At 38.0% G+C, this 21,965-nt stretch overlaps 1 protein-coding gene across 2 annotated transcripts in view; it reads left to right on the top strand.

Annotated features, from left to right (window-relative positions):
* The window catches only part of LOC146374907 (uncharacterized), a 25,534-nt gene extending 3,569 nt beyond the window's left edge, over nucleotides 1-21,965 (top strand). For both annotated transcript variants that reach the window (XM_084948907.1, XM_084948909.1), the window contains exons 2-7: nucleotides 4,987-5,052; nucleotides 6,421-6,500; nucleotides 6,811-6,943; nucleotides 7,389-7,709; nucleotides 7,831-7,927; nucleotides 15,570-21,965. In XM_084948907.1, the coding sequence (XP_084805033.1) occupies nucleotides 4,987-5,052; nucleotides 6,421-6,500; nucleotides 6,811-6,943; nucleotides 7,389-7,709; nucleotides 7,831-7,927; nucleotides 15,570-20,148 (5,276 nt within the window). In that variant the 3' untranslated portion in view covers nucleotides 20,149-21,965. The remainder of the gene's footprint in view (nucleotides 1-4,986; nucleotides 5,053-6,420; nucleotides 6,501-6,810; nucleotides 6,944-7,388; nucleotides 7,710-7,830; nucleotides 7,928-15,569) is intronic.

Raw genomic sequence — 21,965 nt, 5'->3', positions numbered from 1 at the left:
CTGCAGGTTTCCCCAGTCTTATAAACAGCACATTTGCATAATGACTGAAACTAGCACCACTGAAGGAACAATGGGCTGGGAGGTCAGTTCCTTCATCATAAATAATTATGATGAAGGAACTGACCTCCCAGCCCATGTACTGTTTATAAGATTGGGGAAACCTGCAGTCAGCTGAGACTGAAGAAGTCACTTGGGTGAGTGACGAAAAGTTTCTCCCACTGAAAACGATACATCCAGATGAACAGAATCATATTTTGGTGACATTGATTTTGTTAGATTAAAAGCTCGGCCTCTGTGTAGTGGGCAGACTTGGGTTTCAGATCATCATATATGACAGTTTTATCTCTGCACTCCTCTGTCACCCCATGTTACATATTGAAAAAGCTTTTTTCATGGAAATCAGTGACCTCCTTCATGCAAAATTATGTTCTCATGAGCATCAATCTGAGGATTCTTGTAATCTCAAAATATGAGTTGTTCAAAGATGAAAGATTGACAGTCAGTTTTTGATCATGTAGTATTCCCAAACCTTTTCTGTTAGTAAAACTGATGTTTCCCACTTAAAATGTAAATTCCAACTAAAAAAATGTCATCTTCATCAACTGTATTACTGATAAATGCACTGGTAGTAGACAAGTTACAGATAACGTCTTGCAGCTATAATAGCAGGCCCAATAGCAGTTACACCAAAGAAAATCAAGGAACAGCACATTATTTCTATGAAGTGATGATAGTTGAAGCATTTATCAGTAATGCAGCTGATTAAGTTTAAGTCATGAAGGATAGATAAGACTTTTAGTATTATCCCAATAATTCTGCTGAAGTGTGGTCTGCATGAACTCATCAAATAACAAGTGTTTCATTATATTGTGATAGGCTGTTTTCTGCAGACCAATTAGCTGCATATGGAGGTTTTCAACTGCATCAGTGCTTAGTGCGTCACGTTTAAAGATTGCAGTTGTTTGTTCCCCCAGAGATATTAGGTCACAGCAGTGTACACAATAAAGGGCATTTGTTTCCTTAGTATTTCATTCATGTTACCTGCATGGGCTGTTCTTGTTAGATAGAGTAAGTTGTTTTTAACATGGTCACCTACTGATTAGTTTCTTGAATTTTCCTTATCATAAAATTGGGACTATAGTGAAATGTGTAGTGCCTGAATGATTATGTCTCTTGGGAAGTGAATCAGTAGTCTGAGGTTGTGGCCAAAAATGGTAGATTTTGCAAGGTTTATGTTGGCTTCATAACAATTTGAACCTCTTCTATGAGTTTGGAGACACCCCTTCTGAGATAATGTGCAGAACAGCTTGAGTTGGGATTTCCTTTAAACAAGCACTGTAAATATAATTAAACTCTGATTTTGAGGCTCTAACACATTTTTTGTAGCTAACTAGAAGCAATGGTTCTGTACTATTGTGCAGTGTCGCGTAATCGATCAAAATACAGTATTTCTTGAAAGATTAAAATTGAAACATCTTTAACCAGCAGCTCACATGAGATATGTTAGTATTGTAAGATTAACTCGAACTATACAACATTAGGGTTATTATACAAAACAAGATTTCACTACAAATACACAGTGCAGTTTAGTTACGTACGGAGCCTCGTTCTGTGTGTAGTAGCTTCCTGCTGTCACTTTCCCTTTGCTTTATAGTACAGAGGGGTTTAGGCAGCAGTGGTTTGTGCTTAATGCTCTCATAATGCACTCGTGTTTGGGTCACATGTTTATAATAACCTAGAATTTTTGAGTATTAAGTGACTCATAGATTTGCATCAGGTTAATGCATATTACATTACTGAATTAACTACATTGTTGTGAGCATGCGTGGTGTTGTGCACTTACAGTGTGGTGCAAAAATAACAAGGGGTTTGCTCACTGCTTTTGTGCATAGGCCCCTTAAAGGAAATTGCCTGAGGTATGCAGGAAGGACTCCTTTTTTCTTTTTTTTTTTTTCAAACCATGCATCAGTAAAGTACACCGCAGGTTAAAGTTAGGATTTAGTAGGGTTAAGTTGATCCTAAATCTGTGGGATTTCTTTTTCTAAATGCTTTGGGAAGGACATGGTGTCACACACTCCAAATCTTTCGGTCCCTGATTGGCTACAGATGTAGGTCAGAAGAAGGCTAAAGCAGATTGAACAGAGTTGCTGCTCACCGTCAGCCTGCATAAGCTCCACGAAAATACCTACAGAGTTTCATGGTAAACCTCTGTGGGTAATATTGGCTAGGTGAAATATCTTTTTTTGTTTCTGTGGGTTTCCTGCATGGAAAGTCTTTGATTGAAAGCCAATCACTTACAGAGGTGCCCCATTGTAAATGGAAGGTTTTTCAGGTGCATATGCATAATCATAGCTCAGGTTAAAGATTCTTACTTTATTTAAAAACAATCTGAAATACACTTCACTGCAATTAAAAAAAGAAATGTCCTAATAATGATTCCCAGTTATTGGAGTAATGTGGGAACAGCTGCGTTGAACTGAACGTCTTAATAAAGCTCATTAAACCACTCCATAAAGCATGGTTGCAATTTACAGCTTTGTTTTTACACATTAATACATCAACTATTTAACTATTTAATGTGCATTATAATGGTAATAGTTGCACAGTTTTAATTTCTTAGTGCAATTTTCTTTTATTCTGTTTTCAATGTCTTTTAATGTTAGACTCAAGAAACCAAAGTCTTATTTTATTCTAAAAATTGCTGTTCTCATTTCATTTTTCATTGCAGCATATCTAATCAATTGTGGTGCCTTCACTCAGCTAGTTATTTCAGGCAAGCTGCAGTATGTATTTACAGTAATAAAAAAAAAAGGGGGGGGGAAGACAGAAGATTGCACAAATAAATAAGGGCTTGGCTTTCTGGTGTTATTGCATTGGTGGATGTCCCTTCAGATGGGAAATGCACATGCAGCACATCCTTCACATTAATGCAAACTAGTTAAGTGCAGGTTACGATAAAGTTTCTGGGGGTTTTTTTGTTTTGTTTTTTTGCATGTTGGTAAGTTTAACTGTGGCTACACAAGACATTGGCTTGTTGGTGTTTTCCTGCTGCTTATTAGGCATTTTAACTGGAGCCATTTTTTTTTTTTAATTTTTAGAAGCTCATTTATTTTTTAGGGCTTGCATGACGATTCTGCACTCTTATCAATATTTTATCCCTGCTCTTCTCACGTTGCCTTGCCGGTCCCAAAATGGTTTGGTTTTAAAGAAGCTTGCGGGTGGGTGTGTTTTCACCAGCTACTGTACTGGTTTGCTTTGCTACTATAACGCTATACTATTGCCCCAAAGTCATAGTTTAGAGTGTGACACATTTTTAAATGCCCTAAACGATATTCCTAAAAAGTAGTTTGATGTCATCATGCTGCACTGTCAAACGAAAGTGGATGACCTACTTTTCTCCTCGTGCCTCTGAAATATTTCAGAAATACGATTGGATAGCTTCAGCTGAAGTCCTGTGCACTAACCCAGAAACAGAATCATGCTGCAGCTATAGGCAACGCTTTGCTTCACTACTTCATCCTCCCCTCTCCTTATGTTTGGCTCTGCTGAAAAGTGGGTGGGTTATTTGCAGGGAAGCAGTGTAAGGCATTTTAACAGATGACAGCTTTTATTCAATTCACTGTGAGATTTGGAAGAGAGTGGATGGTAAGGGCTGATAATTTTATCACCAATTTCTCTGCTCATGTGTGAAGATGAAGTGTTAGTAGGTTTTTGCTATGATGTGTTGTCAGATCAGTTTAATTCATTTGGCTGATTTAACTTGATTGATGCTCATTTCATGCAGGCATAATAATTTTTAGGCTTTCAGTGGTACCGATTTATGTTTTTGTAGCCATGTGTTATGTGATGTATGTTTTTGTCACAGTGTTTTGAGTCAGTACTTTTGGCCTTAAAGTGGCTGGCACATTTGGAATGGTGCACTCTCATTTAAAATCCAGTTCAGCTGACAGATGTTCTGTGTGACCTCTTTAGTGGTTGATTTAACGCATGTAGTGGTTTTGGATTGGTTAATCTGACCCTGCAGCAGTAAGAAGACATTTCATATTGTGTTAGTGCTCTCTTATGATTTACGTAGCATAACACATTAGATCTCAGAAACGGTCTATGCAACATAAATAGCTGTATCCCACCGAGTCCCTGAACTGTAAACAGTCATTTAGAGGATTGTGAAGATTAGTTTTTGTTTGAATTCATCATCTCGATCAATCTATAGGGTACTTTGACAGAATTACTTAGCAATCTTGTTACTGGCTGTTTCTTTTTGATGTTAACACCATACAGTCATTCTCAACTCTGTAGGTGCCTTAGTTGCTTGGCAACAGGATGGAGGGCTTGTATTTACTGATGAAGTAAAAACCTGCAAGGCAAGCGGATGTGTGTTAGAAGAGAGCAAAACGGAGCAGTTGTCAAGTTGAAAAAGAAAAGAGAGGCAAAATCAAGGCGTTTATTATTCAGCAGAAACATAACATCTCATTAGGACACACTTCATTTGTTAATTTGATTTATCCATTGTATTCATATGTGAAATTTTGCTTGCTGAGTGTCAGTAGACTACTTTCACATAAAATAACATCAGTCAATGGCAGTTGCTAATATTTGTCTATTTTATCGCAATATAGTTTTTCTTTTTTTAAATTTCATTTTTAATTTTTGACACAAACAGAAACTGACAAAAAATCCAAACAAAGAAAAAACAACAAAATCACAATTGTATCAGCATTAGCTACAAATAAAATTAACATTGGCTCGTAAATTAATTAAATGGGTTCAAACTTTATTATGATTATTATTATGTTATTATTATTATTATTGTTGTTGTTATTATTTTTAGGTAAACTTACCTTTTTGCATCGTTTTAAGACTCATTTTGAACTGCCTATGTTTTTGACTTCAGCACAAACTCTTTACTGTGAGTGAAGTTGTACGCACGTCATGTTATTACTGCTGAAAACAAATATATTTATTGAATTTCATGTGTTTCTTCAGGTTTTGAGAGCATTCTCGAAGGTCTTTTTGGTTCAGCACTGGTAGAGGACCTGAAATCATTTAAGGGTAAGTGTCTTTATTGACCACAATCATGCAAGTGCATGAACAACAGTTTTGTGGTTTCAGTGTAATCTGTTGTCTTCTTATTATGACAGTGCTACTGCATTGTACCATGTGGTACACATTCACTAAAAACGAGACACTGTCACTGCCTGCAGGAAAAAAAAAAGATGGCTTATGTCTTTACAAAGTATGTGTTTTGGATGGCATGTAGCCAGTGTAAAAGTCTCCAGTGCCCTACAGTGTATGACGTTAGTGAGACAATAATAAGCATTATTTGGGTTGTTTAGTGAGTAGACATTATGCAGTAGCAGTTGCTGCTTAAAATTCAACTGAACTGATTAAATGAGTTCCTGATTTTTGTCAGTCTCTCTAAAGCAAATCAGCACATATTCATTATGGCCCACTACTTCATTTTATTCATGCGGTTCTGTTTAGAGCTTTGTTTTTGGGTTGTGCACAAATGAATGTGAGATTTAAACATGAAAATGGAACATTGTAGGTTTGGAAATAACTATTTCTAATGAAGCACTTTACTCATAGATAAAGAAAATGATCACTGAATGTAGATAATAATGCCGACAGGCAAAACAGAATGTTACATATTTTATATGTACCGGTAGGTATTTAAGTTATTTTTGTTTAAAATTAGATTGCATTGGTAGAGCAGAACCCAAATACTGTATTATTTGTTTTTCCCACTGGGTAAGTATTCGTTTTTTTGATAGGTTCAGATAATATTTTTTTTGGATTGTATTTAACACACATATGTAAGCTCAACTTTAGCATCTGACACTTTTTTAATTGCAAATTATTTTCCCTTTTTGGCATTGTTCTTTCTTTGAAAAAGAAAAAAAAAACCCAACAACGTCATGGCATTATTTTTCTGCCATAGTCACTCCCCTGTTTTCGTCTACTTAGTTGAGTAGGAGAGACGAACACCAGTGGCAGCTGTGACTGAGCTGTTTGCACATGCCCAATTTTTTGTAGTTTGTTACCCAACCTGTGACTGTACATTGTTGCATGTTGTCCCTCCTCGCACTTGCTATTTAGCCTTAAATCAAACCCTCTGAGGTTTTGTTGTCTTTTGTTGTCTTTAACCTGTGTGTATAATTTAGAGTTTTTTTGTATATTTTTTTGTTAAATTATGGTTGTGATTATGGTTGCTAAGCTTAAGACTCCAAACCAGTGTTATTCGCTGCAGATATTTATATAAAAAAATTGGGGGTGGGGGGAGTTTTAAACAAATATTGTCCAATGTTGACTTGGTAAGATTATATTGCTTAGTTGGTTAGAAAAGTGAAAGAACCATGATTTTTGTCATGTTGTGTTGATTGTCATTGTTTTTTTTTTATTGATATTTTTTTCTTGCAGACTTTGAGCCTGTAGCAGTGTCTGATTGGTCATTTGATGAAAACTGTCCCTTTTGCTGTCTGAGAAGAGACAAAGTCAAAGTAAGAGTTCTGTTTTCTTTCTTTCTTCTTTTTACATTTTGATTTCCAGATTTTCATAGTTCGGAAACCTAAATGCAGACTTAAATCTGTTGCCTTTATTCTTTCAAACGCTGGCTTAGATGATGGATAAACGTTAGCAGTCTGCTATGGCTTGTTTAGTTTTAGTCACATCTGTAATCCATCATGTTTCCCTACAGTTGTTGGGCTAATTAATTTGATGTAAACACTCATCTGAAGGATAAAAATGTCTTTATACGAATCCTGTTGAATGGCTGAAGGTCACCAATTTAACAGTTTTCCAATTTGACAGGAACACTTAATTGACTTAAACAACAAGGGGCTGGAAGATACATCGAAACCTCTACTGGGTAAAGATCAAATCACAATCAGCAGACTAGAGAAACAGGCTGAGGAATTTCTCAATGCAGTCCTCTGCAGAAAAGGTGAGTCTCAGAGGTTTAGTTCTGAGTGGGTAAATCAGTGTTTTTCATTGTTATTACACCAAAAGCATAACACAGGGAACCTGCCTGTAAACACAGTGGTGCACATTATCCATCCCTTAATAGGCGTGTGTGTGTGTGTGTGTGTGTGTGTGTGTGTGTGTGTGTGTGTGTGTGTGTGTGTGTGTGTGTGTGTGTGTGTGTGTGTGTGTGTGTGTGTGTGTGTTCACTCACACTGCTTCTGCTTTTAGTTTATAACGTCTGTTTTTTTTTAATCATTATTATTATTTTATTTTTTATTTCAAGGCTATAAATAAGTTTTTTCCTTACTGTTACAGTATCCTTAGAACATAGTTTGGATGCTTATTGCATGTTCATTAACCATGACTGATGACTTATTAAAGGAATGCTGACTGAAAAGTATTTATCTCTCTGTTTTTCTTCCTAGATGTGCCAAATTTCTCAGACCCACAAATTCCAGTAGTGGCTCGAGAGATTCTTCAGAAAATGATCAGACAGTTTGCTGCTGAATATACCTCAAAAACCAGCTCCCCTCAGGTCAGTTGCTCAGATTCCCAGCCTCACTCTGACCAAAGCCTGTCGACCCCACCTTTGCTCTCAGGAGTTCCTCCTGCTACAAACCCTGCTGCCACACTGACTGGGCCAGCACACAACCAGAACCCCGTCCTAAGCAAGCTTCTAATGGCTGATCAGGATGCACCTCTGGACCTCACCATCAAGAAGCCCGTGTCTGAGCCCAGTGAGCAAGGTAGTGTGAAACACATCTACCACAGAGTAGTTTATTAAGTACTGAGCTGGTGCACTGGCTGGATTGTGGTCAGAACTTAACATTGAATCTACATTTCTTTTCTTTCCTTTTTTAAAATTAGATGGAGTTCTTGATTTATCTATCAAAAAGAAAAGCTATAGCAGCAGCCTGCCTGCCAATAGTCCCTGTCTTTCTCCGGCCACAACCATGCTGAAGGGGTAAGAACAGTTTCTTTCTCTCTTTTCTGCTGTACTAACACGGGTCCCTTTTATCAGCAGCAGTTTGTTACGTAGTGAGTAAATGTGGTTTAGAAGTAATTTAGTAGCTTGACTTTTCTTGGTTCTCTTTAATTAATTTCTGGCAAGATACAGGCAGGCCTTATGGTAAATGTAGTTTACTACATGACTCGAAGCATTGCTGATATTCTTGCGTCTATATACAGCGATAAACCACTGTAGCAGATTGCATAATGCGTAAACCCACATGAAACTGTTTTGGGGTTTTTTGTTTATCTTTTATTCTGAAAAAATAAATAAATAAAAACAATGCGGACTGAATGTTATAGGTTATACTAAACAGTATTTATAGGGGAAAGTCCCACTGATGAACTAAAGAAGAATTTCAGGGACTTAATTCTTTCTGTCAAGTAAAATGAGAATGATTGATCAGTAATTTAAATATTTAATAATTATCTATGGCATTGCCCGAGCACCTATAACATGAGTTGTTTTAATATTGTACATGAACTTGATACATATTCTTGGATGTGGCTTACTCTATCTTCCATTTAAGATGTACAAATTGTGAAACTCCAAATCAAAGGACCCCACCCCCCCTCTTTTTGTTTTGTTTTTGCACCCCAGCAGTGTCAAGCTCTGGAAACTGCTGAGAGCTCTGCAACTGATTTCTTTTTTTTGGGGGGGGTGGGGAACAATATAATTTGATTAATTGAATAATTAAGAATAATAATTTGCAGTTGTTTTGTTTTTTGCAACTTAGAGCTTGAGTTTGATAGATTGCAAGAACCCTTTGCTGGCTTACTCTTTTATTGCTGTGCTTGTTCAGTGGTAACGTCACGCATAAACTGTCAAGAGTTTTTGGTGCATTAGTTACTTTGTACGTCATAGATCTTGCGCCCTGCATCTACATCAGACTCCCTTACCGCAGTTCCAAATAGTCCATTCTCCTGGGCAAGCTTTTTGAGCCACAGAAATGCCAAGTCTTCAGTGTATTTTACTAAATGCATCTTCCTTGTTTTTTATTTTCATTGTTTCTTTGCCCTTTCCTTTTTTCTTTTTTCCCTTATGTTTTATGAAAAAATAAAAAAACAACAGCTATTACATCAAGCATATTTAAAAAAAAAAAAAGAAAAGAAAAAAAGAAAAGTTTAACTTGAGTCTTTTTTGGGGGTTTTGTTTTGTTTTGTTTTTTATTTTTGTTTTTCAAAAGCCACACACACATTCACAAAGTTGTTCGAGTGATGTTACCAAAGCAAGGTCATATAATAAAGGAGTGGCCAACATCCTCCCCTCCCCACCCCATCCTCCCTTAGTAAAGAGAAAAGGGCACTGTGCAAGCTCTGCTTACACCCAATTTCCTTCCATCCAATCAGGCGATCCTTGAGAGCGGACGGGCATGTCGGGCTGTTTATGAGGAGCCTACAGGATGGGAGGAGGAGGGAGAATTTCGGCCACTCCACCTGTTATAAGCCTTCTTCGTCTCTTGCATACTCACTGCGCATCAAAGAGGAACCCGATCTGGAAAGCGACCCAGAGTCACCCCTCAGCCATAACCAAAGCTGCAGCCCCAATGACGTTTTCAGAAATGCTTCCGGTTCCTGGAATTCCAAAACTCATTTGGGAGCCCTGCTGAAGCTCAAAACCAGAAATGAAGCTAGTGAGCACCTTAAAGATATACCCAGGTTGTTGGAAGCTGCTGGACTTTTGACAAAGTCACTTGCCTGTGAGAAAGGAAACCTCCAGCAGGCCTGCAGAGACCAAAGCCTTTCTCTGTCTCATTCACCGTCCTTTGACCTAAAGATTCCCCAGGTCCGAGTTTTGGCTACAGGAACAGATTCGTCATGGGACTCCGTGTCCACTGAATATTCAGGTTCACTTTATGAGAATGGCCTGGGAAAGAAGCTTTGTTCCATTCTACCCAGGCAGATCCAGAAAACCACCACCACCAGCAACAGAGGTTTAAATAGCTCAGGTTCGGAGAAGGAATACTGGAGTTTTTCCTCTGACTGCCAAGCTCTGGGGGGGAACTATCCAGTGGATTCAGAGTCAGACCTAAGTAACAAGCAGCCTAGGAAGAAACGAGGGCGATATCGACAGTACAACACAGACCTGCTAGAAGAGGCCATTGTGGTGGTGATGGGTGGGAAAATGAGTGTTTCTAAAGCGCAATCGATTTATGGCATCCCACACAGCACCCTGGAATACAAAGTTAAAGAACGTCTGGGGACCTTAAAAAATCCCCCCAAAAAGAAAATGAAGCTGATAAGCCAGGTGGAAGAACCCAGCGTTTCACTGTCCCCCAAACAAAAGGATCTCCAAAATTCCCAGCACAGTCTTTATGACAAAAAAGAGAGTGCTTCTGAAGAGAATGGGACTGATTTTCGTGACTGCAGCCTCTTATCGAACGAGTGACGCATCCATAACATACTAACTGCGGTGTACTTTTTAATCATTGTGTTTGCCAGACCGTGGCAATACCCGTCTTTATTGCATCTCTAATAGTTCTATTTATTATTAACTTATTTAATTTTTATCACTAAATTTAGCACTTATTACATTAAAATGTTTGCATAGGGCGTAAACACACAAGTGTCTCCCAGTAGTGTATGTTGTGGCTTGGAGGGCATGCTTTTTATTTTAGAATTATTGAAATACAATAGCATGCTGGTAATTAAGTTTTAGTTATTGATTCAAATTAAGCTTTAAAAATTCACTCCTTGCTCTGTTCTTTACAGAGCCAAACTGAAGCTTGTACAAGGATGTGGCGCCCCATAGTGTTCTCTCTTAATATTGGTCATGTTCAAATGAAATAGTTCCAAGTATGCAGAGCCTGTAGTTTGGGTGAAAACATATGAAGTAAATTAATGCATGGAACGACTCTAAAAGTCTCAAAATTTGCAGATATCGTTGGAAACAGACAGCGGGAAGTATGGCCGCATACTAACCTATTATTTATATAAATGTATAAGATATGGAATATAGCATAATGTCATTCTGGACTTTATCTGCCTTTTAAAACATCCTAATTTCGCTCATCCTCACAAGCACAGTGGTTTTTTCCACTACTTCTACTTAGTTCTGTACATTTTACTCTGCTATATGATTGGCAATAGTTTCCATTGCCTTCTATACACTCAGGTTATGTTTAAAATAATGCATTACTACACACACATCTAGACAAACAGTTATACCTCAGCTACATACCTCAGCTAAATCATTGCTGAAGAAATCACCTGTAATAGAAAAGGATTGAATACCCAAATAAGCCTTTTTAATGGTAACATTCAGGATGTCATACTGATGAGTGTGTGTCCTTCTCTCGTCTTAACAACCTTATTTTCAGTAATCTGTAGTATTTCAGTGCTAGTGTAAGCCTGCAGAGCATTACATTTCTATGTGATTTTTTTTTTTCAATGTTTTGGGGGTTTTTTGGTTGGTTTTTTCCTCTTTCTTCAAACTTCAGGTATTCTATCGTGAGATGTGATACAAACCTTTCTGCCATCTTTTGTCATAAAAATATTGCATACATATATTAAACACCATACACCCATGAGAGATAATAAAATAATATTTTTTTTCTGTCATTCTATAGTGAGGATCATAACTGTAACTTGTTAACAGTTGTAAACAATCCAAATTGGCTAATCTGGTTACAACCATGCCTCAGTCCATGCTGACCCTGTTTTCAAGTTGCCATGGCAAAAATTCAATGAAAAAATACATTGATTGGCTGTATTCATTAATTGAATGTAAAATGTTAGGTTAGGCTTTTTTTTCTTGTTACCGTTATGGCTTCTGTGAATAGATTGTACATTTGCACATGAGTGCACACATACTGGGATGTGTGGGTTTTTGTTTTTTTCAATTGATTAGATGATAGTGTACCAAAAATGTGTTTATATTTGGACAACAACAAAACTACAACCACCAGCAATTTTCTTTTCTTGAAACTAACTATGTAGGGTAGCGGGTTGACAGTAGAAGCAGCCTTTAGCTGCTTCACTAAAATTCACGATGATGCCATTTCATTAAAAATAACAAATACTTAATTACGGTGCTGTTACCATGCGGAAAGGGCTGCATTTAAAAACCTCTACAGAATGCCTTTTTCATGTTGCTATTTTCATTGAATTTTTGCCTGGTTTTTGACCCAGCCTTGTCCATTAGTTTGATCAGGACACCTCTTTGTGCATTATTGATTACAGCTCAGGATGCTAAACATTATGGGCTCATGACCCATTATTTCTGTCAGGTTTCCATACAGGTCTAGCAAGTTTTGGTAATGAGTCTTTTTTTGTTTTTAAAGATTTACTGGGTTTTAATCATATTTGCTGTCATATTACAGAAACTTACACTACACAGATGTAGTTCAGGGCCTTGCACATTTGTATTTATACCACTGTAACAACTCTACTGTAACTATAATTATAATATAGTATAATATAGTAACCCTCTGTTGTTTATTCTCCACCTTTAGCTATTATTTAATAAGTGTTTTTATGGTTCAAGGATATTAACCCCAGATTTAAAAAACAAACATGTAATACATCTGAGTCACTTACCATGGTTTACAACATAATACCCAGTAGTTGCTTTAATTACAGATGTACATATACAAGTAAATCTAATCACTGATTTGATTTCAGTAATAAAATTATTTTTGCACTGACAATCCTCAGGCATTGCTGAAATATAAAACTTTATTGTCTAATGCATTTAAGTTGATATACTAAAGTCATAAAAGCGCTTTTGGGTTTATTGATAATTTATTGATTGCTCCTTACATTCTGTTGTAGCAAATCCAGTGGTTGACTACCTCATCTGGAAAGCCGATATCACCACTATCACTGTTCTCAAAGCTGTTTTATGTAGCAATCTCATGCACACAACACTACACTGTAAATTTCTTTGTGTAAAGGCAAATGATTTAAAGCAGAGTGGTAATCATATTGATATAAGTATAAAAGTTAAACTATATGTAAATATTTCTGTCTATACCCCCCCCCCCCCCATTTGTGGGTATGGAGCAGTTTAGGGAACTTATTCTGGTCGTGACATGATACATTTCCTCTGCGTTGAAGGAACTATGTTGCTAAAATGGGGTTAGAACCTACTTCTTCTTAGATACCTTCCAAATTTTATTATATTGTCGATTTAGTATTTATTAAGCTTTTTTTTCTTAAAATGTAACGTTAACACTTAAATTGAGAATGTAAACAGCTTTAATTAAACTCAACGCTACTTAAAATAATAATAAGCCTGTGTGTATATATCTTAAAAGGTTTATCTAACTGTTATAAGAGATAGCTGTGAAGCAAGACTGTACTAATTTATTATGGGCAAGGTTTTGCATGTGAGGACTGAATTCGCTCTACAAGCTTAAATGTTGAGTCTCTTCAGCTGATTGCGGAGTATCCTTATCCATACAAATATGTACAGATCTTGTACATTTTATGTCACGTTAATAGCATATAAATGAATGGCACTGGGTGTATTTTTGCATGATTGGATTAAATCATATTTGTCATTTGGGCATTTTGTTCTGTATGGTGAAGTTTATCTTTTGGGGTTGTTTTATTGAATACAAACAATGGGGTGTTGGTGTGTTTAATGTCAAGTAATCACTGTAAGAAGTAAATTCACTTTGAGCCTAAAATATTTCTTAACCAGTTAAAAATCTGGTCAGGATGTTATAAATGCCATTGTATAGCAGATCGTAATTTTGAGATTATTTATCCTCCTATTGTATACAGTGTGTAAACTTTGTGAATGAGTTTACTCATCCACATTTTTCTGCTTGTGAAATATTGTGAGCTGGTATGTAATTTGGTTTGCTTGTGCTTGTTAGATTGACTACTTTACTTCACTTGAAGAAAAAGTACTTGGTTTTGTAGCAATGATCAGAGAAACAGAGTGGAAAAACCCTCAGGGATGAAACTCTCACCAGTAGTTATTCAGGTACTCCATTTTACTGCTTAGGCTTTGCAGGGAGGGATGTGAAGTTGACGAGCTTAGCAAAAAAAATCATCAGGTTCTAATTACAGTTATTTTTTTTTAATCTCTAAAATGTATTTTTAAAGCTCTAAAATTTACTTTTGAGATATTTGACATGCTGTACAAATAGCTTCATGGTTAGAGCCAAAAATCCTGCAGTACAGCTTTCCAACTTTGACTACTACACTACACAATGAATATCAGGGATTCAAGAATAAGCCCAGAAACGTCCTAATAGTCTTTTTGCTTGCTGAACATTCATTACAGCCTTCACACCCTCATTTTAGAGAGTATACAATAACCTTTTGTGATATAAAGCTGAAATTCATTAAAAAAAAAGTCACCATTATGTTGTCTTGCTCATGCTTGTAGTGCAGTTTACTGCTAGTATATAATAACCTGTTTGATCCATGAAATTTCACTTTGTTCCTTTTTATGTAGCTTCTAACACAGAGGACAAGCATAGCAAACCTGATTTGTTATGCAGCCTTAGCTTGCTGTGGCAATAGTTGTTCCAACTTGAACAAAAGACATGAAAAATTCAGGTTTGTGATGTCAAAATGAAAAAATGTTGTCCAGTGTTACTTGGCAATGTAGTATTAGCTAAAGTTGTGTGTAAATATGATTTATAGTTTATTTTCAGACAAAATATAATTTAGCACAACTTCACATTTATTTCTGACTTGTTGATCTTTTACTTGGCAGAATCTGCTGCTCCCACAAAACTGTTGGTCTTTTTTTGTTGCTCAGCATAGCTTTGTAGCATATCACCTCATAAATGCAGACGTGGTTTCGTTTGTTCCTGTGTTTTCTTGTTTAAAGACCCAAAGTGCAACTTCTGAAAGATTTTTTTTTTTTTTTTTTTTTTTGTTAAGCAAAGAAAACAACTTTTCATAGTCGCGGATATATTTTTGGCATAATGTTATGATTTAAAGGCTCTTAATGTGGTAAGGTATCGGGATTTTGTAATAGATCTATTACATAAATGTAACTTAGAAATAAAGAGAGATACCCGTTTGGCACAATTATAAATTTTTTGATTTGCATTGGCATAAATAAAATTTTGGTATTAGGGTAACACTTTTTTAATATCTTTAGTTATGTTTGATTTTTCTTTTATTGGTTTGTTTTATATTGTGAAAGGCGACTTGAGCATTTGTCATTTAAAACTAAACAAAACTTGACATATAAACTTGACAAATCTGATATATTTGATTTTTGCCCCTAATGTAGTTGGTATTATAAGTAATATGTTTTCGACATGGTTTAACCAAATGGGCTACCATTACTTAATGTCTTGTGCATGTATGATTTTTTTTCTTTTTCTTAATGTAAAATATAAAAAACAAAAAAATGTAATGGCTGTAATACTGCAACTGGTCAAGTTCACTGGACACATGATTTGCTTCTAAAAAGTATCACTTATTCTTCTAATAAATATATATGAATAAAAAAAATATAAACTTGTATATTATTTCACACAAACATAAATCTGCTTCCAGGTTTTTTTTTAACTACTAGAGATGAAAACTCACTTATCTGCAGAGCTCGTATCAGTCAAAAGAATGAACCAGTGTTGTTTCAGATTGATGGAGAATTTAATGTTTCCTTCTTCTTTTCCTCCCAGTGAGTCTCCGGACCACCGTCTCGCAAAGGCTAAAGACCTGCAGTCCACCTCCACTCTGGAACAGTTCATGGCCAAGCTCTGCCCCCACCATCAGAGACAGATAGTAGATGCCATAGGTTTTCTACAGACGGAGATCAAAGCACTTGCATCCTCCAGTACACATAAAGCCTCTAACTGTACCTCTGGTGTCAAGGGAACTTCTTGTTCCACTGCAAAATCCAGTGCAGTGACTCCTGAGAAGTCACACCCTGAGATAAGATTTCCCAGTGAAGTCACTTCCAAGCCAGAAGTCCCAGGCAGTTGTGCAATGAAAAATGTTCCAGAAAATGCTGTGCCGCTGAAATCGTCTATAACCCCTAGCACTGTTTCGGATCTTCGCAGCCCTGGGTCAGGGAGTAACCAGCCTTTGGTGACCCCCATTGCTCATCCAGTAGATGCAGAGAACCGTCATGGTGATCATGCACCTCTTAAGATCAAAATTATGACCTCTAATGATGCTGCTGGTAAGAAGCTGTGTGTGCTCAGTCCCACTGTTTCTACTCACTCTGACACTTTGGAGGAGAGACAGAACTCTGATTCATCCAACAGAACAGAGACTCAGACTGCCAGACTGAGCTCTTCTGTAAAAAGACATAATCAGGGTAGCCACACACATGAAGCTAGGCAGAGGGTAACTATTGGACATCCCAAAGATACACCAGCAAAACTGTTTCCTGTCAACAGTTCTTCAGACTCTGTGCGGACGGCCAGGAAGACCATCAGGTCGTCCTCTGATCATTGGACCAAGGACTCTCCATCTAAAGGAATAGTTGACCCTGATCTTGGCCACTGTGACATTGTTTTTATTGACAAATCAATTACAGAGTGTGTTAAGGAGCCGCGGCAAGGCATGGTACCACGCCGAAATGCCAGAAAAAGCACCAGAGGACATTTGTGGTTGGGGCCAGATGAAATCTGGGAGTTAAAAACTGTTCGTACTTTGGCTGGAAAGGGTAACTGTCCTAATCCAATGCCAAAGCTCACACCATTGGTCACTCCAAAGCAAATACTTTCAAAGCCTGAAGGTGTGCCACCTGTGGATATGCCTTTCGTTGGATCATGCACGGAGACAATAAATCAACAAATGCCTACAGAGGAGACAGATGATAGTGTGATACCAGGCACAGAGGATATCATAGAGGTAGCAGCCAGTAGAGTAGATATTATAGTTGAAACTAGTCAGACAGATCAGTGTCAGAGCAAGGGACAGTCTAGTCCTTCATCTCCATTAAGGACCCCAACAGAGAGCCAAGAAACCGTTAAAGACACAGAAGTAGAACAGAATGCAGTTGCAGATGTAGGGATGACTACAGGAAGTGACGAAAGTGTTGATCACGCTACAAATGAAGCAATAAAAGAAATTGACCCAGAGCCTCAAGAGGAAATGCATGAAAGTACAGAGGAAACAGTGGCAGAAACAGCCCTTGAGCCATTAGAGAAAAATACCATAGAAGAACCAGAGTCCCAGATTTCATCAGATGAACTGCACAGCAGTGAACCCGTTCCCCAGCAGAATAGCATCACATTACCCGTGAATAAAGTTGACGAAGGTAAAAAGGACATAATGCCAGATGAGCAACCTCAGGAACTTCAGCTAGAGACAAGAATACACAATGAGAACTGCGAAGGGACAGATAGTGCTAATACCACAGGTTCAGTAGAGGAGATGATGACGAAAGAGACAGAAATCGAAACACCTGAAGTAGTTGAAAGTGTTACGCCTTTAGAGATAGAAAATGATAATGATAGTGACTATGACGTATCCTCAAAGTCACTTGACACACTCTTGAAGGAGTTGCCACCTTGGCGTAGGAAAAAAGGTAGCAAACCTCCAGTATCAAAGCTGCTGAAGCAGACAGAAGTGGTGATAGTGGGTCACGTTAATGGAAGACCCGTATCTGCCTCTGACAGAAAATTGCGTCGTAGACCAGGTAACGCCACATCACCTTGTAAAGCTGCAGCAAAATCGAGTCAGAATGCATCCAACAATAGTTTTGAGGTAACTATTGTCTCTACCGCTAATGAAAAGAATATGAAGAAGCCGTTACCTGACACACGCATACCTAAAGACTCAATTGAGACTGCTCCTGTCATTGAGCAGGTGACAGAACCCCCTTCTGACACACAGTCAAGCCCAAATTCAAAGCCTAAACAAATCCAGAAACAAAAGAAAGTCCTAAAAGATGATCAGCCTACCGATGATCCTCAAAACCCTGAGCCCAAACGTCAGCTTAGATCTGCAAACCAGAAGCCACCTGAAACTCCAGTATCGAATTCTATTTCAAATCCTGCCACTCCCATTTCATCTCCAGAAGCACCCCCTGAGCAGCTTCTTTCCCTCCCTCTTCCTTGTCCACTTGCTGTTCCTGCATCTCCTCTAAACGAGTCATGTGATCCTCCAACCTCTGAACTGTCTCAACCAAACACAGTAACTGAAACTGTGGAATTAAACACTGAAAATACTGAACCAGTAGAGACTCCATCTGAAGAAATGGAGACGAATGTTGAAGAGCAAAGACTGCAGGCCAGACAGAAACTAAGATCTGCCAAGGTTGTAGCAGATGACAGTAAGAAAGTGCAACTTAGCGGTGAGGTATCAAGTCCCGTAAAGGCAGAATTGCAAACACAGATTATGCCATTAAGAAGTAAACGGGTTCTTCAAAAGAACACAGAAGCAAGCAATGTTGCCGTGCAGCCAAATGTAGCAGCTTTAGAAGACGGGTCAGTAGAAGATAATGATTCATCTGTAACAGAAAGAAGAATGCCATTAAGGAGTGATGAGACCAGTAAGGGTGAAATAGCCTTGCAGTCTGTTACTCAGTTGCCACAAGTGGACAACAAAAAATTAGCACTAAGATCACAAAGACTGATCCCTGTCCCCTCTACTAGTGCTTGTACTGTAGCCCCAAGACAAAACAATGTAGCTTCTCCTGTCAGAATAATGCCAGAAAGAATAACTAAAGCTCAGGTGAGGTCCCCCTCTGGGTCTGTTGCATCCGTGTCCCACAGTTCACACGGCCCTATCATTACTCCGAGGCACGAGCCCCCAAAACAAACGACTAACAAATTTTTTGAGACTTTGACTGCAGAAGAAAGCCAACAGCTAATTACAAATCTGAATATTAAATATGATAAAATGCAAAAAGGTTGGGTGCAAATGGATAAGGAGGGTCAGCCAGCAGCAAAATACAAAAACAAAGCAGACCGGCAGGCAGCTATATGGAAAAGTAAGCGCAGGGCACGAAAACCAAAATCTGCAGAGCATCAGAAATACTCGCCAGTCCAAATGCTTTTTATGAAAGGTTTTAATCTCTCCAACATTTGCCGCTGGTTCCTTGAATCAACGGAAACAAAATCTCTTGTCATCGTCAAGAAGGTGACCACACGTCTTCCATCAGAAAGTCAGCTGTGCTTCCACAACTCGTCAAGTGCGGCAGGGACGTCTCAGGGTGTATTTCCAAGCGTACAGGCAGAGCGCTTAAAGAAGCATTTGAAAAAGTTCGCCATTGCCTCCCCTGTAAAGAGCAACCCCAGGAGTCAGAAGCTGATTGCTAGAGCACTGGAGCAAGAAGCAAATGCAGTCAAAGGGAAAGAAAGAGGAGATCTCTCCAGTAGTTCTCAGAATTTGACAAAGTACTCCTCTGCCAAAGCTTCTGCTCAGATAAGTGAATCCCAGAAATCCTCTGGAAAATCAAAGAATCCAGCTAGTGCAAGGATCCTGAGGAAATATTCTAATATTAGAGAGAAGATGCAGGTTCAGCAAACTACTAGTAGACTGAAAAAGGCATCAAAAATATTAAAAACCAGCAAGATTAAAAGACTTGCTACCACAAAGTCGTCCTCCAAGTCAAATCTGAAGCAGTCTCTTAAGGCACGGAAATCCGCATTACCTGTCAGCAAACGAATGAAAGAGTCATCGGCAAAAATGGAGAGGCGAAAAATATTGGCTAACAAAAAATCAAAGCAAACTGTAAAATATAAAGCTGTGAGGGCTCAGAGCAGTGGTAGAGCTTCAAGAGATACAAGTAAAAAGGAGTTGCCTAAGAGATGTTCTCAGAGACTTGGGTCTCCTAAAATAGCCGAACATAACCCTGTCGACACACCTAAAGGCAAAGCGGACAACAAAAGGCACACTGAAGCAAGTTCTGCAAAAATCCAGTCGCGCGAGTCGTCACAGAGTACACCTACTGAGATTAAAGATGCAGAGAATGCTGTTGAAACCCCACAGCAGAGCACGGATGTCAAGGTGCCAACCTCACCTGACCAGGTGCTAACAAGATCCCAGAGAAAAATGGAGGCTGCTCTCCCTCCGAGCGGGAGCCCCAGTCATGTTTCAAAGAGGGCCACGAAGTCCTCGACAACACAGCATGCGTCTCCCAGATCAGTTAGGAAAACAGATGAACCTACACTGACGAGAAGCGGAGCTTTAAAGTCTCCGGTAAAAAGAAGTCCACGCAGTGCAACAAAACTGGCAACCAAGAGGGCTCTGAAGCTTGCAGACACCCCAGCGAAGCGCACAAGGACATCACTCTCAAAATAAGATTGATGCAGAGAGACAGAGAGATCATCTTTATTTAGAAGATTTGCCTCTTTATTATCTTTTATCTGGAATATACTCCGAAGGACCAAACCATGTCTATTTTGTGTACTCACCAAACTCTTCAGAGAATACCTTTTTCAGTAGGTAAATGTGAGGAAGAAACACATTTTGAAATTTGTGTATCGGTCAGTGTGAAAATGCAAATGTGACGTATTGTTCAGATTTCGGTTTGTGTTTTTAGGACTGAACACCAGTCCTGCGTGATGTCTGGCAGTTGTAGCCGTTTGGCTTTATGTTTCAGCGCTCTTGACACGGCTGGAGATGACAACAGCCTAACAAATGTTTTCAGAGTTAGGAGAACAAGCATCGAACTGGGATTCATAAGAATTTGTTCACAGTCCTTTTGTTCCCTTTTTTTTCCCTTTGCTGTTTTTGTATATAATTATCGTTTTAGATGATAGCATGCACTGCGTTTAAGCTTCCTATGTAAGTTGGCAGTTTGTATCTCCAGCCTGTGTTCAAATCACAACAGCGTGAATATGTGACTGCTGTGACCAGGTGCCTTATTTATGAAGTGTAATGTAATAGAATGTGTTGCTAAATGTGAAATCTCCTGTCCTCTGCTTGTAACAGCTTTCAGTTCCCAGAGAGGCAGTCAGCATTAATTTGCTACACACAGTGTGTGCAAACTGTTTCCGTTCCGCACAGTATGTGCCTCACACTTCATCTGCAAATTCTCACGTTGATTAAGGCGTTCAGATTTTCGTACTCATCTTCCACCTGAGATTTATTTTGTGCCCATTTTCCCACAGCATTAACATAAAATTATTCTTATTATAGTTGTATTAGATGTTGAGATCTGAATTGTTAAGAGACATGCGTGTTATATATGTGTCATGACAAAAGTTTGTAGCTTTTTTTTTTTTTTTTTTTTTTTTTTAATGTTTTTTGAGGTTTCGTCACTATGTACCTCCACGGTCACTTTTGACAATTGCACCCAGTGTTACCTGCACATTCTGGTGACTTTTGAGTATTTTACCTGCGTCTGCATGTGGTTATTCTTGTTAATGTTTAGACCGCTTCACAATGCAGCCATGAAACCTCCCATTAATATTTATGCCCCTAAATCCCGTTTGAAAGTTAACTAAAAGCTGTAAACTATGGGAGATGATTTGAGAATTCTAGCTTATTCGTCAAAATTCCTCCAAACAAAGGCCTGAACAGTTTGTGTATTTATTGGTAAGTATGTATGAAACGGTAACGGACCGTTGCATTAATCGTGTTTCGCAAGCTGGATCTAAAATATTTGGGGTTGCTTTAGTCCCTTTCTGAGTTGTGCATCCAAGTGTTTGGCAGTTTTACTTGTTATGGTCTCTTTTTTTCCATTTCTTTGTTTTATTTTCACTGACAGTTAGATGTTCTCATAATGTGACGTTTGTTTACTTCCATCATAGTAACTTACATTAGTGTATTGTCAAAGGAAAAAATACCATTTTTAGCACAGTTTTATTATTATAATAATGATTATGATCATTTTCTTTAAGAGGATAAATCATCTGTAAATGCAAAACAGGTCTACCATGTTTTTATTGTTATTTAAGAACTCCATTTAGGCTAATGAATTTAGCAAATGTAAAACAGCCCACCAAATACCAGACTTGAACATGTTTATTCTTTACAGTTGCTATTTAAAGATTTTCATTTTGTATATTAGAAAGAAATACCTGCTTTATTTGTGGTAATCCCAAGAATGATACATCTTTATGTTAAGAACTTTGTATTTTTGCTGGAGTTGATATAAAGATGTTTGAATTTTA

Source organism: Perissodus microlepis, chromosome 13 (assembly GCF_051167445.1).
Source record: "Perissodus microlepis isolate ML-2025 ecotype Zambia chromosome 13, ASM5116744v1, whole genome shotgun sequence".
NCBI lineage: Eukaryota > Metazoa > Chordata > Actinopteri > Cichliformes > Cichlidae > Perissodus > Perissodus microlepis.
The sequence above is the reverse complement of the archived record's forward strand: the minus strand, read 5'-3'. Positions and strand labels throughout refer to the sequence as shown.